At 44.5% G+C, this 17046-nt stretch overlaps 1 protein-coding gene across 2 annotated transcripts in view; it reads left to right on the plus strand.

Moving 5' to 3' along the window:
• Positions 1 to 17046, plus strand: part of TNRC6C (trinucleotide repeat containing adaptor 6C) — a 178718-nt gene that overhangs the window by 12948 nt on the left and 148724 nt on the right. For both annotated transcript variants that reach the window (XM_056550082.1, XM_056550083.1), the window contains exons 2-3: positions 11275 to 11374; positions 12508 to 12529. In XM_056550082.1, the coding sequence (XP_056406057.1) occupies positions 11312 to 11374; positions 12508 to 12529 (85 nt within the window). In that variant the 5' untranslated portion in view covers positions 11275 to 11311. The remainder of the gene's footprint in view (positions 1 to 11274; positions 11375 to 12507; positions 12530 to 17046) is intronic.

Raw genomic sequence — 17046 nt, forward strand, 5'->3', positions numbered from 1 at the left:
TATGGACAGTAGAAGTTGTTGTAGTGCTCCTACCATACCTGCTGTGTACTAGGCATAAGTGTAAACCTTTTACCTGAAATGTTCCTTTAAGTGCTGTCAAGTTTGGTTTTAAGAGATTTTCCAGTACATTTGTGTATCCCTCATTGACCTGAATGCCCTTGCATGTAAACCTTGATGGAGTGCCCATCTGTATGTGATCCCACACACACTTTTTTGCTTTCTGTGCTATGTACAGGTCATGTCACTTACAGTACCTATAGTTATATCAAGATCTCTTCTATGCAATGCATGAGTGAGAAAAGAGGCATCATTATTTGTGCAGAAGAGAAATATCCAATAAAAAAAGAAATCTTGGAGAACCTGGGAAAAAGTTTAGATATGAACCATGATATTGTGGCTTTATTTGTGGTAGAAGCAGCTACTCTTGTTATTAAAGGGGTCTTTCTTCTATAAGAGTCTCCAATCTGCAGGACAGAGTGTCAGAATAGTGGAGGTGACTGCTGCTGCATTACACCAGGAGGACACAGGACCTTCATAATCACAAATGGTGTTGGCCCCAGCTGTCACACCCCACTGATCAGAAGCTCCTATGCTCAAGGAATACGTTTCGTTAATAAGAAGACCCTTTTAAATGAGTGTAAGTAACTTCATGTCCTTGCTTTTAAGTCACCATCTAGGGTCTAAGCTTTTATCTTTATTTTTGGCTTGTGACTCCTGGGTGAATCTGTACATGTCATGAACTGACACATGACCCTTTGTAGCCTGGCTGGATCAATCTGTTGCATCAGCTATAGCTTCGGGATGAACTCTGGCTTGGAGACAGTCAGTTCTCTGTCCGTTCCTGGTCTGAACACTGTGCTATAGGAGGCTTATTCAACTTGGCTTTGTTATTGGTAAACCTAATTTTTCTCTTAAAGTGACACTCTGGTGGAGACAACTTCTCATTCACATTGTCCGATTCTTACAAGGATGTTGTGCCTCTTTCTGCTGTCTATGGTTGCACAGGAAGATAGAGTGCATGTTTGCAGCCTTCAGATGGATCTCAGGAGACTTGTATTGTTTACAATGGAAGAACTTGGTTAGTTGGAGCTGCTTTGGGATGCAGCGCTTGGCTTCATGTGACAGCTGCCTGTCCAGAGGGAGTGCTTTTCATTAGCTCCGTGGTGAATAGAAGTTAGTTAAGAGGTTATCAAAGTGTTGGCAAAGAATGCTTTTCTGTCGTATAGTGAAACGTTAGGCAGTTTTCTATTAAACCTTTTTTACAGGTGAACATGTATACAGCACTTTGAAATGCAGAGAATAGACAAGTAATGGCTGTATGAGTAAACTGGGCCCATGAAACATTGTTCACAGATTGGATTTATTTTGTGTATCCGTTTTGACAGGATATTCTTATTATATCACAGCAAAGGAAACTCTATTGATTAATAATATTTTATATATATATATATATATATATATATATATATATATATATATATATATATATCACATTCTGATGCCAGAATACAGCTCCATAGGCAGAAGCCGTCTTATACACTGGAGATTAAAATTAGAGAACACACAATTTCCTAAATGTCAAGGTCATAGTGTAGTCCTATGTGAATATATTCTAACCTGAGTAAAATAGCAGTATTTTAAGCTTATTTCATAAATTTTATTTATTCTAACTGGTGCTAATTTCCTTAATGATCTAACAAACAACATTTAACTGGCAACCTAACTTTCCAGTTTTCACTGACTGCAAAAATGGCGAGCTGTTCCAAAGTGACTGAAACCCTCTGGCAGCAGGTTATCCAGATGAAGGCCAAAGGGATGACCCCACCAGCCATAGCAAGAGAAGTTTGTTGTTCAAAGTCTGTGATTTTCTAGAATATTGCATCTTTACAACATCACAAACTTATTCAAGTCCCCCAAGAAAGCTGGTCGCCCTCGAAAGACAAATGCAAGAGAGGACAGGATAATGCGGAGAATTTCCATGGGTAATCGTTTTAACACTGCAGCAGGAATTGCTCACCAGTTCACCACTAAACAGGGTAAGGATCTGTCTCCTCATACAGTGTCTCGATGTTTAAGAGCATTTGGACTGAAAGCCCACTCTGCAGTGACCAAACCTCTCATTAGCAAAAAGATCCAAAAGGCTAAACTCACCTTTGCTGAGGAGCATGTTGGGTGGACAGAGGAGAAGTGGTCCAGAGTTTTTATTTTTTTTTTTCAAATGTTTTTATTGAACAATCTTCAGAACGAAAACAATAAAAAAAAAATAAAAGGGTTTTAATGAAATCCAAAAACAAGTGGAAAGTTGGACAAATTATAAATAAAATAAAAGCAGGAGTTCCATGTTCCCAGAGCTTTGCCGCCATCACAGACGGTAGTTCCGATGCAGAACTTCAGGTGAAACGTCCACTGGCAAAACAGACGACCACTCAACCAACCGAGCACAGAAATCCCTTCAGTCTCGATCATCCAGAAATGCTCAAAACAGAAATCCCCATCTCTCCCTCTCCACATAATCAATCCGAGCACTGAGAACTGCCCCCCAGTCACGGAACCAACCCTCCAGCTCCTCCCCTGACCCTCAGGGGATCCACCATGAGACAGTCAATGCGAAAATAACATGAGCCAAGCAGAACAGACTAAGCATCAGGCAAACGTAGTGCCCCAATAGAACCCCTCAGAGCTTCCACACTGTACCAGGTGGTATATCAGAAAGGGTGTACAATTTCCGTTATCCCCCGAGAGTCAAAGTGAGTAACAATAAAAGACTTCCATTTCTGGGGAAATGCGGCCAGAGCAGGTAAAAACTAATTTAAATACTAAAAGTCGGTGTTTCCCAACCAGGGGGCCTCCAGTTGTTGCAAAACAACAACTTTTAGCATGCCCGGACCGGCAAATGCTATCCGGGCATGCTGGGAGTAGTAGTTTCACAACAGCTGGAGGCACTCTGCTAGAAAAAACACTGAGCTAAGGGTGCAGGGAGAAAAAAAAAAAAAAAAAACTTCTGCTCACCTAGTCCCGGTCCCTGCAGATTCGTCTCCGTGCGCTCCGGAGTTTCCTCTCTTCTTAGTACAGTAGGACCTTTCCCTTTTCAGCCAATCACTGGCCGCAGTGGTGTCACATGTCAAGCCAGTGATTGGATGATGGGGGGGAGGAAAGGTCTTGAACTGAAGCAATACACTAGGTTTCCCGGGTCCCGCGGAAAATTTGAAATCCGCCCGGGTAACCCAGTGTATATTTAGGCCCAAAATCGCAATATTTAGGCCCAAAATCGCAATTGCACATTTTCCCCATATCGTGCAGCCCTAGTTTGGATTAATATTTTTCTTTCCTTATCACTATCGGTAAAAAATAAGTTTTTCCTGTGGCCACTGAGCGTTTTAATAGGCTGACACTTCTTGTTCTGTTGAGAGACTATTCAGCAGTGTCACTAAAGTAATACCTAATATATAGATAATCCAGGATCTCACTATTCACAGAAGGTGATGGTCACAGAAAAGGTCTAATAACAAATTGTCAGTGAAATAAGTTGGTCTGTTGCAGACTACAGGTTGCTGTGGTCCATGTGACTGCTGTAAAATACAAAGGCTTAGGCAAGATGGTTACTCCTATGTTGAATTAAGAATAAAATAAAATAAAAATCTAGAATGAAAAAATGTACATAGAAAAGTATGTATTGTTTTCTGGTTTTTAAATTAGTTTAAGAAACCCTTTTTGACATTTGTGCCCTTAATGGGTGGACAAAACTCATGGTGACATCTTTAATGCTGTTGGTATTTTCATCTGATGCCGAATACGTGGTTGTAGATGTGTTCTCTGAGGGCATGACAACAGTCTCTCCCTTCAGAGGCTGTCTCAGACCACTGCTGCACGTCAGGGTGAATGTATATACGCTGTAAGCAACTTTTGAGTTGTTGACAAGTTGCTTAGCAGTGTAATTCTTCAGATCTGGCCCAACTGTGGGTTTCTTGCTATCCCGCAGATCGGAGCCATTTCCATGCCTGCTAGTCTGCTTGTGTGGTTAAAGCACATTACCAGCCTGAACCTCCCGTGTACGTAGAGTAGCAAGTATTTACAATACTTTACAATGTACTGAGGGCTGGGATTAGAAGCCAGGCTTTTTCTGTGCTGGTTTACAAACCTTAAGGACCCTTGATAGCAGGAGAAAGCTTTTTGAGCAGCCTTATGGCGTTTTTATGGCTCACTGCCCAGATTGGATTCCCCTTTCCCCGCTCTGTAGTCTGGTGATCACTCTTGTGGGTTGCAGAGGGTGCAACATATTTCCTAACCTTCAGAAGCATAGACAACAGCATTGAGCAGCGGTGTACCACAGGATTCTGCTCATGGACTGATCCTTTTTTATTTATTTATTCATTTTTTTTTTTTGTCATTTTGTATACCATTCAATAACTAAGCATTGTTAATTGCTAAAACATGTTAGATATAAAGAAAAAATGTGGTACAGTCCTCAAGAGATTCTAGAGGAGCGATGACCACACGGTTGGTGAGGTAGTGGAAAAACGACACTTGCCTGGTGCTTGCTGGTTTTAAGGTGTAATGGTACAGATGCCAAACTCCAAGGTAGTAGTAGAAAACACAAAACGCTTCGAAGGGACCTTCCCGAGGTCGGGGGGGGGGGGGGGGGAGAAATACATGCAAGGGGGCATGCAGTAATTTTTCCGACACGATGTCCCGTCACTGTATAACGTCTGTAATGAATTACGGGTATGTACAAGTGCAAACGGGCAGTTACAAAATCCCATAGGCTGCAATGCGATTGAGTCTCGGCCGTCAGGGGTTTTGTAATGGCCATTTTTTACCGAAAATCGTGACGGAACATGCGACGGAACTTCAAATCACAGTGTGAAAAGAGCCTTAGCTAGCACACTTGCTGGCCCGTGCACTTGTTAACAAACTGACGTCATGCACAGGTTGGCTGTGACACTTTTAGATACATAAGTAGCAGGCAACATTGAAAAAGTGATATTCAGGTTATGCTTCAGTGCTTGCGGGTGAAGCAGATGTTCCGTACTTCTGCTCTTGATGTAGCGCGCTCGCATGCTGGTACAGTGCTTCAGTGCTCATGGGTGAAGCAGTGTTCTGTGCACCCGCGCATGGTATAGCGCAATTGCGTCAGGACATCTAAAGGTTGTGGTCCTGAGGCTGTGATGTCCCGAGGTTACGGACCCAGAGTTGTGATTTTGATCCTCGGCGAGGCAATACAGGGGGAGCCCCAGTGTTGCCAATATCTGCGACCCTGGAGCGTGTCAGTCCTAGTAGTGGTTGGGCTGCAGGATCGTAGGTTCGTTTATTCCCTTGCTGCCTGATGGAGGAAGCAGTGGGGTGGCTTAAAATGCTTGTATTAACTAATGGAGTATAGGAGAATGCTGGAGCATGGGGTTGCCGGTGAGTGTAGATGTCAATGATATGAGTGTATTTTACTGTTGGGGCTCACTGCATAGGATAGACTTGGCTGCCCTGGGGGCACAATACATTTAAAGGAGATGTCCGGTACGGACTATTTCTATTCCATCCTGCCCGGGCTTCAAAAAAAGAGAAAACAAACTTTCACTTACCTTCCTACGTTCCCCCGGAGCTCTGCAACAGCTGAAGCCTTAGTCGGGAATAATAGTATGGGATAAAAATGTGTATTAGAGTATTACTGTATATTTAATACTGTATATTATAGGAGGCATGTCAGAGTATAAGGCACGCTAAAGGGAAATGAGGTACCCCAATGGTGGGGGATGCACATATATATAATGAAATGTGTAGCATGGCAAAAATATTTCAGTAGGTAATTGTCACGCACATAGGTTGGACGAGGAGTGAAAGGCAGTATAGTATAATAAATGAAATTAGAAGTGGGTAACAGATGTATTGCAGATATCCAGTAGGAGGATATGGAGGATAGATGTTTTAATGGATGAGTTCTGTCATTTCGTTAAGGCCTTGTGGTTGTAGTGATCCCAGGTTGTATATCCAGAACATTTCTTTCTTTACCAGGGCTTCAAATCTGTTTGTCAGATGTCTAGGGTCAATCATAGTGATTGCTATAGGGGTGCTGTCGCCGGGGTGATGCTTGCTGCAATGGCGTGAAAGCCCATGTGTAGCTGTTCCTGATATTTGCCTGGTGCTGCTTTAGTCTGATGTGTAGTGGTTGTGTGGTCCTTTCCACATACTGTTTTTTTACACTTGCACTCAATCAGGTACACAATGTAAGGTGTTTCTTTATCACAAACAATTTGCCTGTATTGGTGCTCCTGAATGATGTTTTGCTATGTCTGATGGTTTTTGCAGCACATGCATCTTGGTGTGTTGCATCTGTATGCTTCTTTCTTCGCAGTTGTGTCTTGATCCTGTCTGGAGGTGTGACCCTTATGTTTGCTTGGGGCGCTCACCCCTTTATGCGGTCACAAAATTAAACCCAAAGGAATTATACTTCTTGTTTTTGTTGGTCTGCATCGATGTCTCCTGCAGTTTGCTTATACATTTTTCTTTGTTCTAGCGTAGTAATTTTTGATCGGGGACCTGGGGTATCCTTTGCTGCGGAAACGTTCTTCTAAAGTTTTAGCCTGAGTGGTAAATGTTTTGTCCTCCGTACAATTTTTTTCTCACTTTTTTTTGTATTGGCCAAAAGGTTTTTTTTCCTGTCACTTCTTATAATGACCACTGTGGAATAAGATGTAGCTATTTGAATCTACAGTTTTGAAATATGCTGATGTGTATATTTCTCCATTCTTGTGAGTAATTTCTAGGTCTAGAAACTTAATCTTCTTAGAGGAGGGGTTTGGGGTGAGGGTGATCCCCCAATCATTAGCGTTTATTTCCTTGACCAGACGTTCTATCTCCTCTGTGGGACCCTGCCATAAGATGAACATGTCATATACATATATATATATATATATATATATATATATGCATATGCCATAAGATGAACAAGTCATCTATATATATCTCTTATTTAGTATGGCATGATCTTTGAACAGGTGTTTGTTTGTGATGAAAGAATCTTCGTAGCACCCCATGAAGAGATTTGCAAAGGCCGGGGCTACCCTCTTCCCCATAGCGGTCCTGTGTATCTGTTGAAACATCCGTCCATCGTAAGTGAAGAAATTATTCTTGAGCACTTGTTCTAGGCAGGTTATGAGACAGGCCACTTGTTCAGAGATGCGTGAGACAACCAGAGATGAGCAGTAGAATGCTCAAAAGACCGTTACAATTTTAATTAAATGGACATTTATTGCTAAAATAAGATTTACCAAATACTGGTGCTGGTGATGCTTATTTTAGTAATACATGTCCATTTAATTTAAATTATAACAGTCTCTTGAGCTTCACTCTACTGCTCACTCCCAGTTTGTCTCACGCATCTCTCTCCCCCCCCCCCCCTCTTTTCAACCCTCCTCTCCTATTTCTTCTCCTTTTCTATACCATCTATTCCAGTTAGCACTTTGGGTATTTTTAGTGCCTCAGTTAACCTCAGAGTTTTTAGATTATACCTATTGTTGAGCTGCACAATTTCCTTTTTTTTTTTTTTTACATGTATAGATATGTTATGTATATTATTGATGAAAATGCAGGGATGTGGAATTCCTATCGCCCGACGCCCGGGACTAGCAGTTTTGGGCTTCGGGCAGGTGAATTTGTCCGGCCCTTAGCCCGGCTTCGGGCAAGAAGGGCCGGACCTGACAAGTGTGGCGGCGATCTGCAGTCTGTATGGAGCGGGTTCCCGACTCCTGCCCGCTCCATACTCTGCAGCCTGTGTCCTCCGAAGCAGAGCAGGGGAGATGAGAAGCTGTGTATGTCTTCACTCCCCTGCTCTGCAGACGTGCGGGGGGGAGATGAGGGGGCGTGGCTTTTCTCCCCGTGCAGACCTGCGTCCTCTGCCTTCACTCCGCCCAGCTGTAGATTCGGAGAGCTGAGGGGAGGAGGCGCATCTGCGCGGGGAGATGCATGCAGCGCTCACAGGGGAGTATGGAGCGGGCTCGGGACTCCTGCCCGCTCCATACTCTGCAGTCCCTGGCTGTTCTCAGTAGCCGGGGGCCGCCGCTAATAGCCAGCATGCCGCTATCGCCGCGGCTGGCTATTAACCCTTTAGATCGCCCTGTCAAAGCTGACAGCGGCGTCTAAAGGGACATGTGAATGCTCCCTGGTGGGCTAGTGGGGTGGATCGCCCCCCCGCAGCACGATCGCAGGGGGGCGATCCACTATAGAGGTAGCCGGAGGGCTTACCTCTGTTCCCTCCTGTCCTGCTCTGTCATTGATAGATCCTGGCTGGATCAGGCTCTAACAATGGATCACAGAGCACACAGATTAATAGAGTTCAATAGAATCTATTCATCTCTATGAGGGAGTTGTAGTTTTGCAACACCTGGAGGGCCACAGTTTGAAGACCGCTGCATTAACCCCTTCCATGTTAAAAGTTCAAATGACCCCCTTTTCCTATATAAAAACATGCAAACATAATAAAAATAAACATATTTGGTATTGCTTTGTGTGTAAGTGTACAACCTATTAAAATATAACATTATGTATCCCGTACGGTAAATGTAAACAAAATACCAAACCACAGATTTGCAATTTTTATAATATCCCAGAAAAAAAAGTTAAAAAGCGATAAAGTCAGATCAATACCAAAATGGTACCGATACAAAAAACAGATTATGGCGCAAAAAATGAGCCCTCATACAGCCTGGTATATGGAAAAAAAGTAAAGCTAAAGGGGTTAAAAAATGGCAATTAAAAAAATTTGAAAAAGTTCAGAATTAGTAAAACGTGACGTAAACGATACAAATCTGGTATCGCTGTAATCAGGCGCCTAAAGTATAAAACTAACATGTTACCTCAACCACATGGTAAATGGCGCAGAAAAGAAAACCGCCAAATCTGCAAAATTATCTTTTACTATTTCAATTTCACTTCCTGTATATGTGTGTGTGTGTGTATGTATATGTATATATATATATATATATATATATATATATATATATATATATATATACATACATACAAAAAAGAAAGTTGCAACAGCACTCTTGCTCAAAAAATGGAGGCTCTTAGCGCACTTTTTGATCAAAATGTGTATATAGAATTTTTTTTTTTTGGTTCGGAGAATGTTATTGAAAAATTAAAAGGTATCATTATAGTAGGAAGTTATGGCTGTTATAGGGCGAGGAGGAAAAAATTAGAGTGTAAAAGCGAAAATTGGCCCGGACAAGTGGATCGTCATGAGGGACAAGTAGATTTTGCTCCATTTTAGTCCCGTGGACAAGTAGTTTTTTTTATAAAATTTCCACACCCCTGAAATGCTATTGGGCTACCCACTGCCATGAGAGGATTTGTTGTCTATTTGTGGTAACTTTGCATCCTGTTGCCCTTTAGCTCTAGCATCATTGGCATCTATATTGCTGCAGAATTTAATAACGTATTAATACCAACTCTACTCCCAATACAGGGTGTAGGTATAAGGGTTACTGAATATCAATATAATGCATCACCGAAAAACCATAACAGTAACACAGAAATTATGAAAGACATGAAAAACTTTATTAACAATTTGATCATTAAAAAGACATTAAAAGAGGAATGAGCACAACGCACAGGGCTGGATGGACAGCAAGTGGTATAGATTAAAGTATAGTCATAAGCCTAGAGCATCAGCATGTAGGTAGATCACATCCGAAATGAAAGCATAAACTGCAAGTATATGTAGGTGATGGCCTATAAATAAAAAGATGCAGACAGTATTAAAGAATAATTACTAGTACAGAGCCATATACCACGAGCACTCACCCCACCCCAACGTACGTTTCGCGCAGAGTACATGGGGACAAATGCAGATGATATCCATAGTCAGATTGGAACCCCATATAGTACCGTATTTATCGGGGTATACCACGCACCGGCCTATAACACGCACCCTCATTTTACCAAGGATATTTGGGTAAAAAAGTTTTTTACCCAAATATCCATGATAAAATGAGGGTGCGTGTGTGCGCGTGTATACCCCGATACACCCCCAGGAAAGGCAGGGGGAGAGAGGCCGTCGCTGCCCGCTTCTCTCCCCCTGCCTTTCCTGGGGTCTAGAGCGCTGCTGTCGGCCCTTTTCACCCCCTGGTTATCGGCGCTGCTGCCCGTTCTGTCCCCCTGACTATCGGTGCTGGCGCCGATAGCCAGGGAGAGAGAAGCGGCGCCGACAGCCAGGGGGAGAGAAGGGGCCGCTGCCCCGTTGCCTCCCCCCATCCCCGGTGGCATAATTACCTGAGTCGGGTCCGCGCTGCTCCAGGCCTCCGTCGTGCGTCCCCGGCGTCATTGCTATGCGCTGAACGGCGCGGCGCATGACGTCAGAGCGCCGCGCCGTGCATAGCAACGACGCTGGGGACGCACGACGGAGGCCTGGAGCAGCGCCGCCGGACTCAGGTAATTATGCCACCGGGGATGGGGGGAGGCAACGGGGCAGCGGCGCCGGCAATGGGTGCCGCTGCCCCTTCTCTCCCCCTGGCTGTCGGCGCCGCTTCTCTCTCCCTGGCTATAGGCGCCGGCACCGATAGTCAGGGGGACAGAACGGGCAGCGGCGCCGATAACCAGTGGGTGAAAAGGACCGACAGCAGCGCTCTAGACCCCAGGAAAGGCAGGGGGAGAGAAGCGGGCAGCGACGGCCTCTCTCCCCCTGCCTTTCCTGGGGGTGTATCGGCGTATAACACGCACACAGACTTTAGGCTAAAAAATTTTGCCTAAAAAGTGCGTGTTATACGCCGATAAATACGGTATATACTCCTAAAATGATAGCTAGCAATGCTATTTGCTCTGCTAGAGGCTATGCCGCATACAGTGCTAGTAGCAGAGAGCTTTAGAATATGTAATATATGGGGTGCGATAAGTCCACAGCAGAACTAGAGCAGAATAGGGACCAGGGCATGGGTAGCCTTGCAGTTCTTGATACAAAACTCGGTGACGCCAAAAATCCTCTCTGTTGGCTCTTACTGCTGCCACAGAACATGTAAATTTATAAATCACAAAAGTTATACATTATTTTTAATGACCTATTATGTTACAAAGTAATACATCTCTATTGTAGCAATATATGTTATAAAACATTTTTTCTCCAGAATACCCTTTAACATTATTTAAAAGCCAATTTCTAAAGGAACATTTTTATCCAATGTGTTACAACTAAAAAAAATTTTGTGTAAAGTATTGTGTGCTCCCCTCCCTGTGTCCGTATAATCCCTTTTATTTAGATTTACAATAATTTTTATTTAATCTTTTTCTCAGGGACATAGAGCCAGAGACTCAAAAAGAGGAACATTTGATGGAAGAAAAGAAAAAGAAAAAGCAGGAAGAAAAGAAGAAGAAGGAAGGTGCCCAGAAAAAGGTCAGGGTTGATTTTCTTTTTGGCAAGATTTCCCTCTAATTAAAATACCACAGTCCTGATGGTGAAGGCCGAAACTGCCAGAGATGTATGGGAACCGCTCTCGGGAGATTGTCACTGTTTAAAGTCCTACAACTTAGAAAGTGGCAAGGAGGCAATTAGCAGTAAAGTGGTCATTGTCTGCCCTCTTGAGCTTGTACCAGACACTCTCACATGCCCTGTCTCTGTCAGGCGTGCTCTCTTTCCCCCATGGTCTCTCTGTCAAGAGTGCTGTCTTTCCCCTCAATATTTGTCCTGCATGCTTTTTTCCCCTTAATATCTCTGTTATGTGTGCTCTTTTTCCCCTCTGCCTCTTTTGCACTTTTTTTTTTTTGGCTTTCTGTTGTGCACCCTCTGTTATGTACACTCCCACCCTCCAATTTTTTGTCACATGCTCTTTTAACCTTCGATCCCTCTCACTGTCGCATGAGCTTTTTTCACACTCTCTTCTGTTGTGCGATCTGTCGCATGAATTCTTTTCAAACACTCTTTCTGTTGTGCGCTCTCCTTTTCTTCCTTTCTGTCACATGATCTTTTGGTTTTTCTGTTTCTTTCTGTCACCCGCTCTCTTCCACTGTTCTGCTCCTCTTTCTCTCTTCTGGCTCTGTCACACATTCTCTTCCTCATTCCTGTGTCTGCCATGTTCTCTGTCTCTTTTGTATGCTCTGTTTCCCATCTGTTTTACTCTTTTCCTCTGTCTCCCTTTCTGTCACATGCTCTTGTCTGTACTTCCCCTCTGTGTGAATGTGTGTCTATCTGTCTCTGTTACACACTTTCCCCACTATCTCTGTTTCCCCTATGTCTTTGTTGTGTGCTCTCTTTCCTCTTTGTCTTTCTCTTGCGTGCTCTCATTGCCCTCTGTCTCTGTTGCACACTCTCTCTCTTTTTTTTACCCCTCTGTCTCACTCTATATTTCCTACACTAAACCCCCCCACCCCCCCTCCACAATATGCGCTTTCTCCCTCTGTCTCTCCTTCTCTTTCGTGCTCTCATTTTTCCTGTTATTTCTCCCTTCCATCAAGCCTTCTCTTTCTTTCACTTTTTCCCATTGTATTTTTGACCTTCAATTAAACACTCTTTCTTTCATTTTGTTTCAGGCTGCTGAACAAAAAACCAAAGGTTAGTGAGAATCTGCCTCTTGTTCCATTCATATGGATGTCTTGTTAGTTCCCTCGCTGCTCTGTTTCAGTCTTGCTGCCTGCTTGTCTGATACTGCTGAGAATGGGTTCCCTGCACTCATTGATATTCAGTGCCAGTACACGGGCAGTGAGGGTGCCTGCAGCCTTCATGCTTGTGTGGCTGCCATTTTCTTCTGTATATGGCCATCCATCTTCCTATACATTTCGTGCACAATGCATCTCAGCTCTGTGCTAGGCCCTGTGTTTACTCTAACTTGGGAATTAGATGCACAATATCTGTTTAAATCTACAGTATCGAACGGCTTCAGAATTAATGTTTGTGACCTGCCTCCTCCTGTCCACACTGTGCTTGATTTGCTCATACCAGAAATTGATACATCATCTTAATCTCCGTGTTATCCTTATAATTTTACTTAAAAACTACTATCGCTTGTTTTAGGAGGATGGGTTTTTCAGTAAAGAATCTAATGAATGATGTTGGAGAATAATAACATTGCTGGTTATGTATACCAGACTTATAGGGACAGATCGTTGATCCAGAGATTTATTCTGACTGCCATATTGGAGTCCGGGAGGAATTTTTACCTTGAGTATGAGGATTTTTTGTCTTCCTCTGGATCAACTCAGTAGGCACTCATTAGGGATATAGGTTGAACTTGATGGATTCTGGAACAGCGCTCGCAGGTCACATATGATTAGTTGATAATTCATTCATTCCCAAGGGGGAGGGGCCCAACCGGTATTGCGGTATAGGAAAATTCATATCGGGCAGGACAAAAATTTCGGTATTCGGTTGTATGAACCGGTATACCGCCCAGCACTACCTGAAGGGTTAACAGGGAGGGGAAAAAAGGGGGGACAGCACCTGAAAGGTAGAGAGGGGAGAGCACCTGAAGGGTTAATGGGAGTGAGGGGACAGCACCTGAAGGGTTTAACCTGTGAGCCAGAGCCTCGCTGCAGGGGCGAAGGAGCAGTACACAGACCTTAGTAACATAGTTCATAAGGTTAAAAAAAGACCAAAGTCCATCAAGTTCAACTTATAACCCTAATGAGTCCCTACTGAATTGATGCAGAGGAAGGCAAAAACCCCTCATACAAGAGGTAAACATTCCCTCCCGACTCCAATTATGGCATCAGAATAAATCCCTGGATCAACGTTCTGTCCCTATAAATCTAAAATCCATAACCTGTAATGTTATTACTCTCCAAAAATGTGTCCAGACCCCTTTTGAACTCATTCACAGAGTTCACCATGACCACCTCCTCAGGCAGAGAATTCCACAGTCTCACTGCTCTTACAGTAAAGAACCCCTGTCTGTTCTGGTGTAGAAACCTTCTTTCCTCTAAACGGAGAGGATGCCCCCTTGTTATTGATACAGTCCTGAGTACAAATAGATCATGGGAGAGATCACTGTACGGTCCCCTGATATATTTATACATAGTTATTAGGTCTTCCCTAAGCCTTCTTTTTTCTAAACTAAATAACCCTAATTCTGATAATCTTTCTGGGTACTGTAGTCCTCCCATTCCCCGTATTACTCTGGTTGCCCATCTTTGAACCCTCTCTAGCTCCACTATGTCTTTCTTGTACACTGGTGCCCAGTACTGTACACAGTATTCTATGTGTGGTCTGACTAGTGATTTGTGCAGCGGTAGAATTATTTCCTTGTCGTGGGCATCTATGCCCCTATTGATGCACCCCATGATTTTATTTGCCTTGGCAGCAGCTGCCCGACACTGGTCACTACAGCTAAATTTACTATTAACTAAGACTCCCAAGTCCTTTTCTACATCAGTCGTCCCAAGTGTTCTCCCATTTAATACATAATCTCAGCCCGGATTTTTCTTCCCCATGTGCATTACCTTAGTGATGGCGTCCTCCTCCCTGCACCAGGAACATCTGTCACTGCAGGGAAGATGGAGAAAGAAACTTCTGGATGGACCGAAGGGACTCTAGCGATGTCTGAACCGTAGGCACCGGCTCCATACAGCACTCCAGGCCATGGTCTCACTGCTGGAGCTAGGTTGCATGCCAGCTATGTCTTCAGGGAGGTACCGGAGAGAAAGTGGAGACATCAGAGAGCAAGGGGAGGTGGAGGGGAACGTGTAGGGGCATGAAAAGTAGTAATTAGAGTTTTGTTCTTCATGCTTTTAAGCCACGCCCCTTAACTACCGATTATTTGATTACGGAAATAGTTTATCGATGATTCCCTTCATTGATAAAGTCGATTAATCGTTACAGCTCTAAAATATTTTCATTCCCCTAAAAAAAAAAATAGACAAACAACTATTCAACTAGAATTCTACATTGTGATGTTATGCTGAAACTCCTCCTGGAAATAGGAGTTAATTGACTACTGGGTATTACCATTCCCTCTTTCAATAAGTGTTGTGTCTACACACCTGAAATTGTGAGCACTCTTGATTCCGCCCATCTTCAATGTTAGGCAATGTTCTCACACAGTTGTCTGAGCCTTTTATACCACCAAAAATTTCCAAAGAACAGCCATTAAACTTAATAGAAAAATCACTGGTAATTTCCATACCCATTAAGTAAAATTTACATTTTTTTAAATTAATTTAGGTGCAGCTGAAAACTACATGGACAAAAAAACTTAGGGGGAAATTTGTCAAAATCTGCTCAAATTAAAAGTGATGCAGTTTACCAGAGCAACCAATCAGATTGCTTCTTTCACTTCAAAAGGCCCCTGAAAATGCACAGAGGTATATTAATGGATCACAGAGGGCAGAAAGTCGTGAAATTCCTTGGGTGAGGTTTCCCTCACCTCCTGCCAAGGCCCTGAAGTTTTCTTCATGCAGAAGATTATTTATCAGCCATGTAATAAGATTTTCCTGTTTATTATGCAACCCAACTATAGGAGGAGGATACAGCTGCTTGTAAAGGGCTGATCAGAGTCTCTCACTACCTACCGTATATACTCGAGTATAAGCCGACCCGAGTATAAGCCGAGACCCCTAATTTCAACCCAAAATCCCAGGAAAAGTTATTGACTCGAGTATAAGCCTAGGGTGGGAAATACCTCATCCCCCCCCTGTCATCATCCAGACCCGTCATTAACATCCTCATCATCCCCTTGTCATCATCCCACACATCCCCCCCTTCATCATCCCCTTGTCATCATCCCACACATCCCCTTATCATCCCACACATCCCCCCTTCATCATCCCCTTGTCATCATCCCACACATCCCCTTATCATCCCACACATCCCCCTTCATCATCCCCTTGTCATCATCCCACACATCCCCCCTTCATCATCCCCTTGTCATCATCCCACACATCCCCCCTTCATCATCCCCTTGTCATCATCCCACACATCCCCTTATCATCCCACACATCCCCCCTTCATCATCCCCTTGTAATCATCCCACACCCCCCCCCTTCATCATCCCCACCCCCCTTCATCATCCCCACACCCCCCCCCCCCCTTCATCATCCTCTTCTCATCATTCGCCCTCAGTGGTCTTCAACCTGCGGACCTCCAGAGGTTTCAAAACTACAACTCCCAGCAAGCCCGGGCAGCCATCGGCTGTCCGGGCTTGCTGGGAGTTGTAGTTTTGAAACCTCCGGAGGTCCGCAGGTTTAAGACCACTGCGGCTTTCAACATGCGGACCTCCAGAGGTTTCAAAACTACAACTCCCAGCAAGCCCGGGCAGCCATCGGCTGTCCGGGCTTGCTGGGAGTTGTAGTTTTGAAACCTCCGGAGGTCCGCAGGTTGAAGACCACTGCGGCCTTCAACATGCGGACCTCCAGAGGTTTCAAAACTACAACTCCCAGCAAGCCCGGGCAGCCATCGGCTGTCCGGGCTTGCTGGGAGTTGTAGTTTTGAAACCTCCGGAGGTCCGCAGGTTGAAGACCACTGCGGCCTTCAACATCATCCAGCCCCCTCTCACCCCCTTTAGTTCTGAGTACTCACCTCCGCTCGGCGCTGGTCCGGTCCTGCAGGGCTGTCCGGAGAGGAGGTGGTCCGGTGAGGAGGTGGTCCGGGCTGCTATCTTCACCGGGGGCGCCTCTTCTCCGCGCTTCCGGCCCGGAATAGAGGCGTTGCCTTGACAATGACTCATAAGTACGTTGGCAATGAACGCACCTCTGCGTCGTTGTCACGGCAACGTGACTATTCTGAGGCCGAGCCCGAAGCGCTTAGAAGAGGCCTCCCCGGTGAAGATAGCAGCCCGGAACCACTATGCCACCGGACCACCTCCTCTCCGGACAGCCCTGCAGGACCGGACCAGCGCCGAGCGGAGGTGAGTACTCAGAACTAAAGGGGGTGAGAGAGGGCTGGATGATGTTGAAGGCCGCAGTGGTCTTCAACCTGCGGACCTCCGGAGGTTTCAAAACTACAACTCCCAGCAAGCCCGGACAGCCGATGGCTGCCCGGGCTTGCTGGGAGATGTAGTTTTGAAACCTCTGGAAGTCCGCAGGTTGAAGACCACTGCGGGTGGGGGAGTTCACTCGAGTATAAGCCGAGGGGGGTGT

The sequence above is a fragment of the Hyla sarda genome, chromosome 13 (genome assembly GCF_029499605.1).
Source record: "Hyla sarda isolate aHylSar1 chromosome 13, aHylSar1.hap1, whole genome shotgun sequence".
Classification (NCBI taxonomy): Eukaryota; Metazoa; Chordata; class Amphibia; order Anura; family Hylidae; genus Hyla; species Hyla sarda.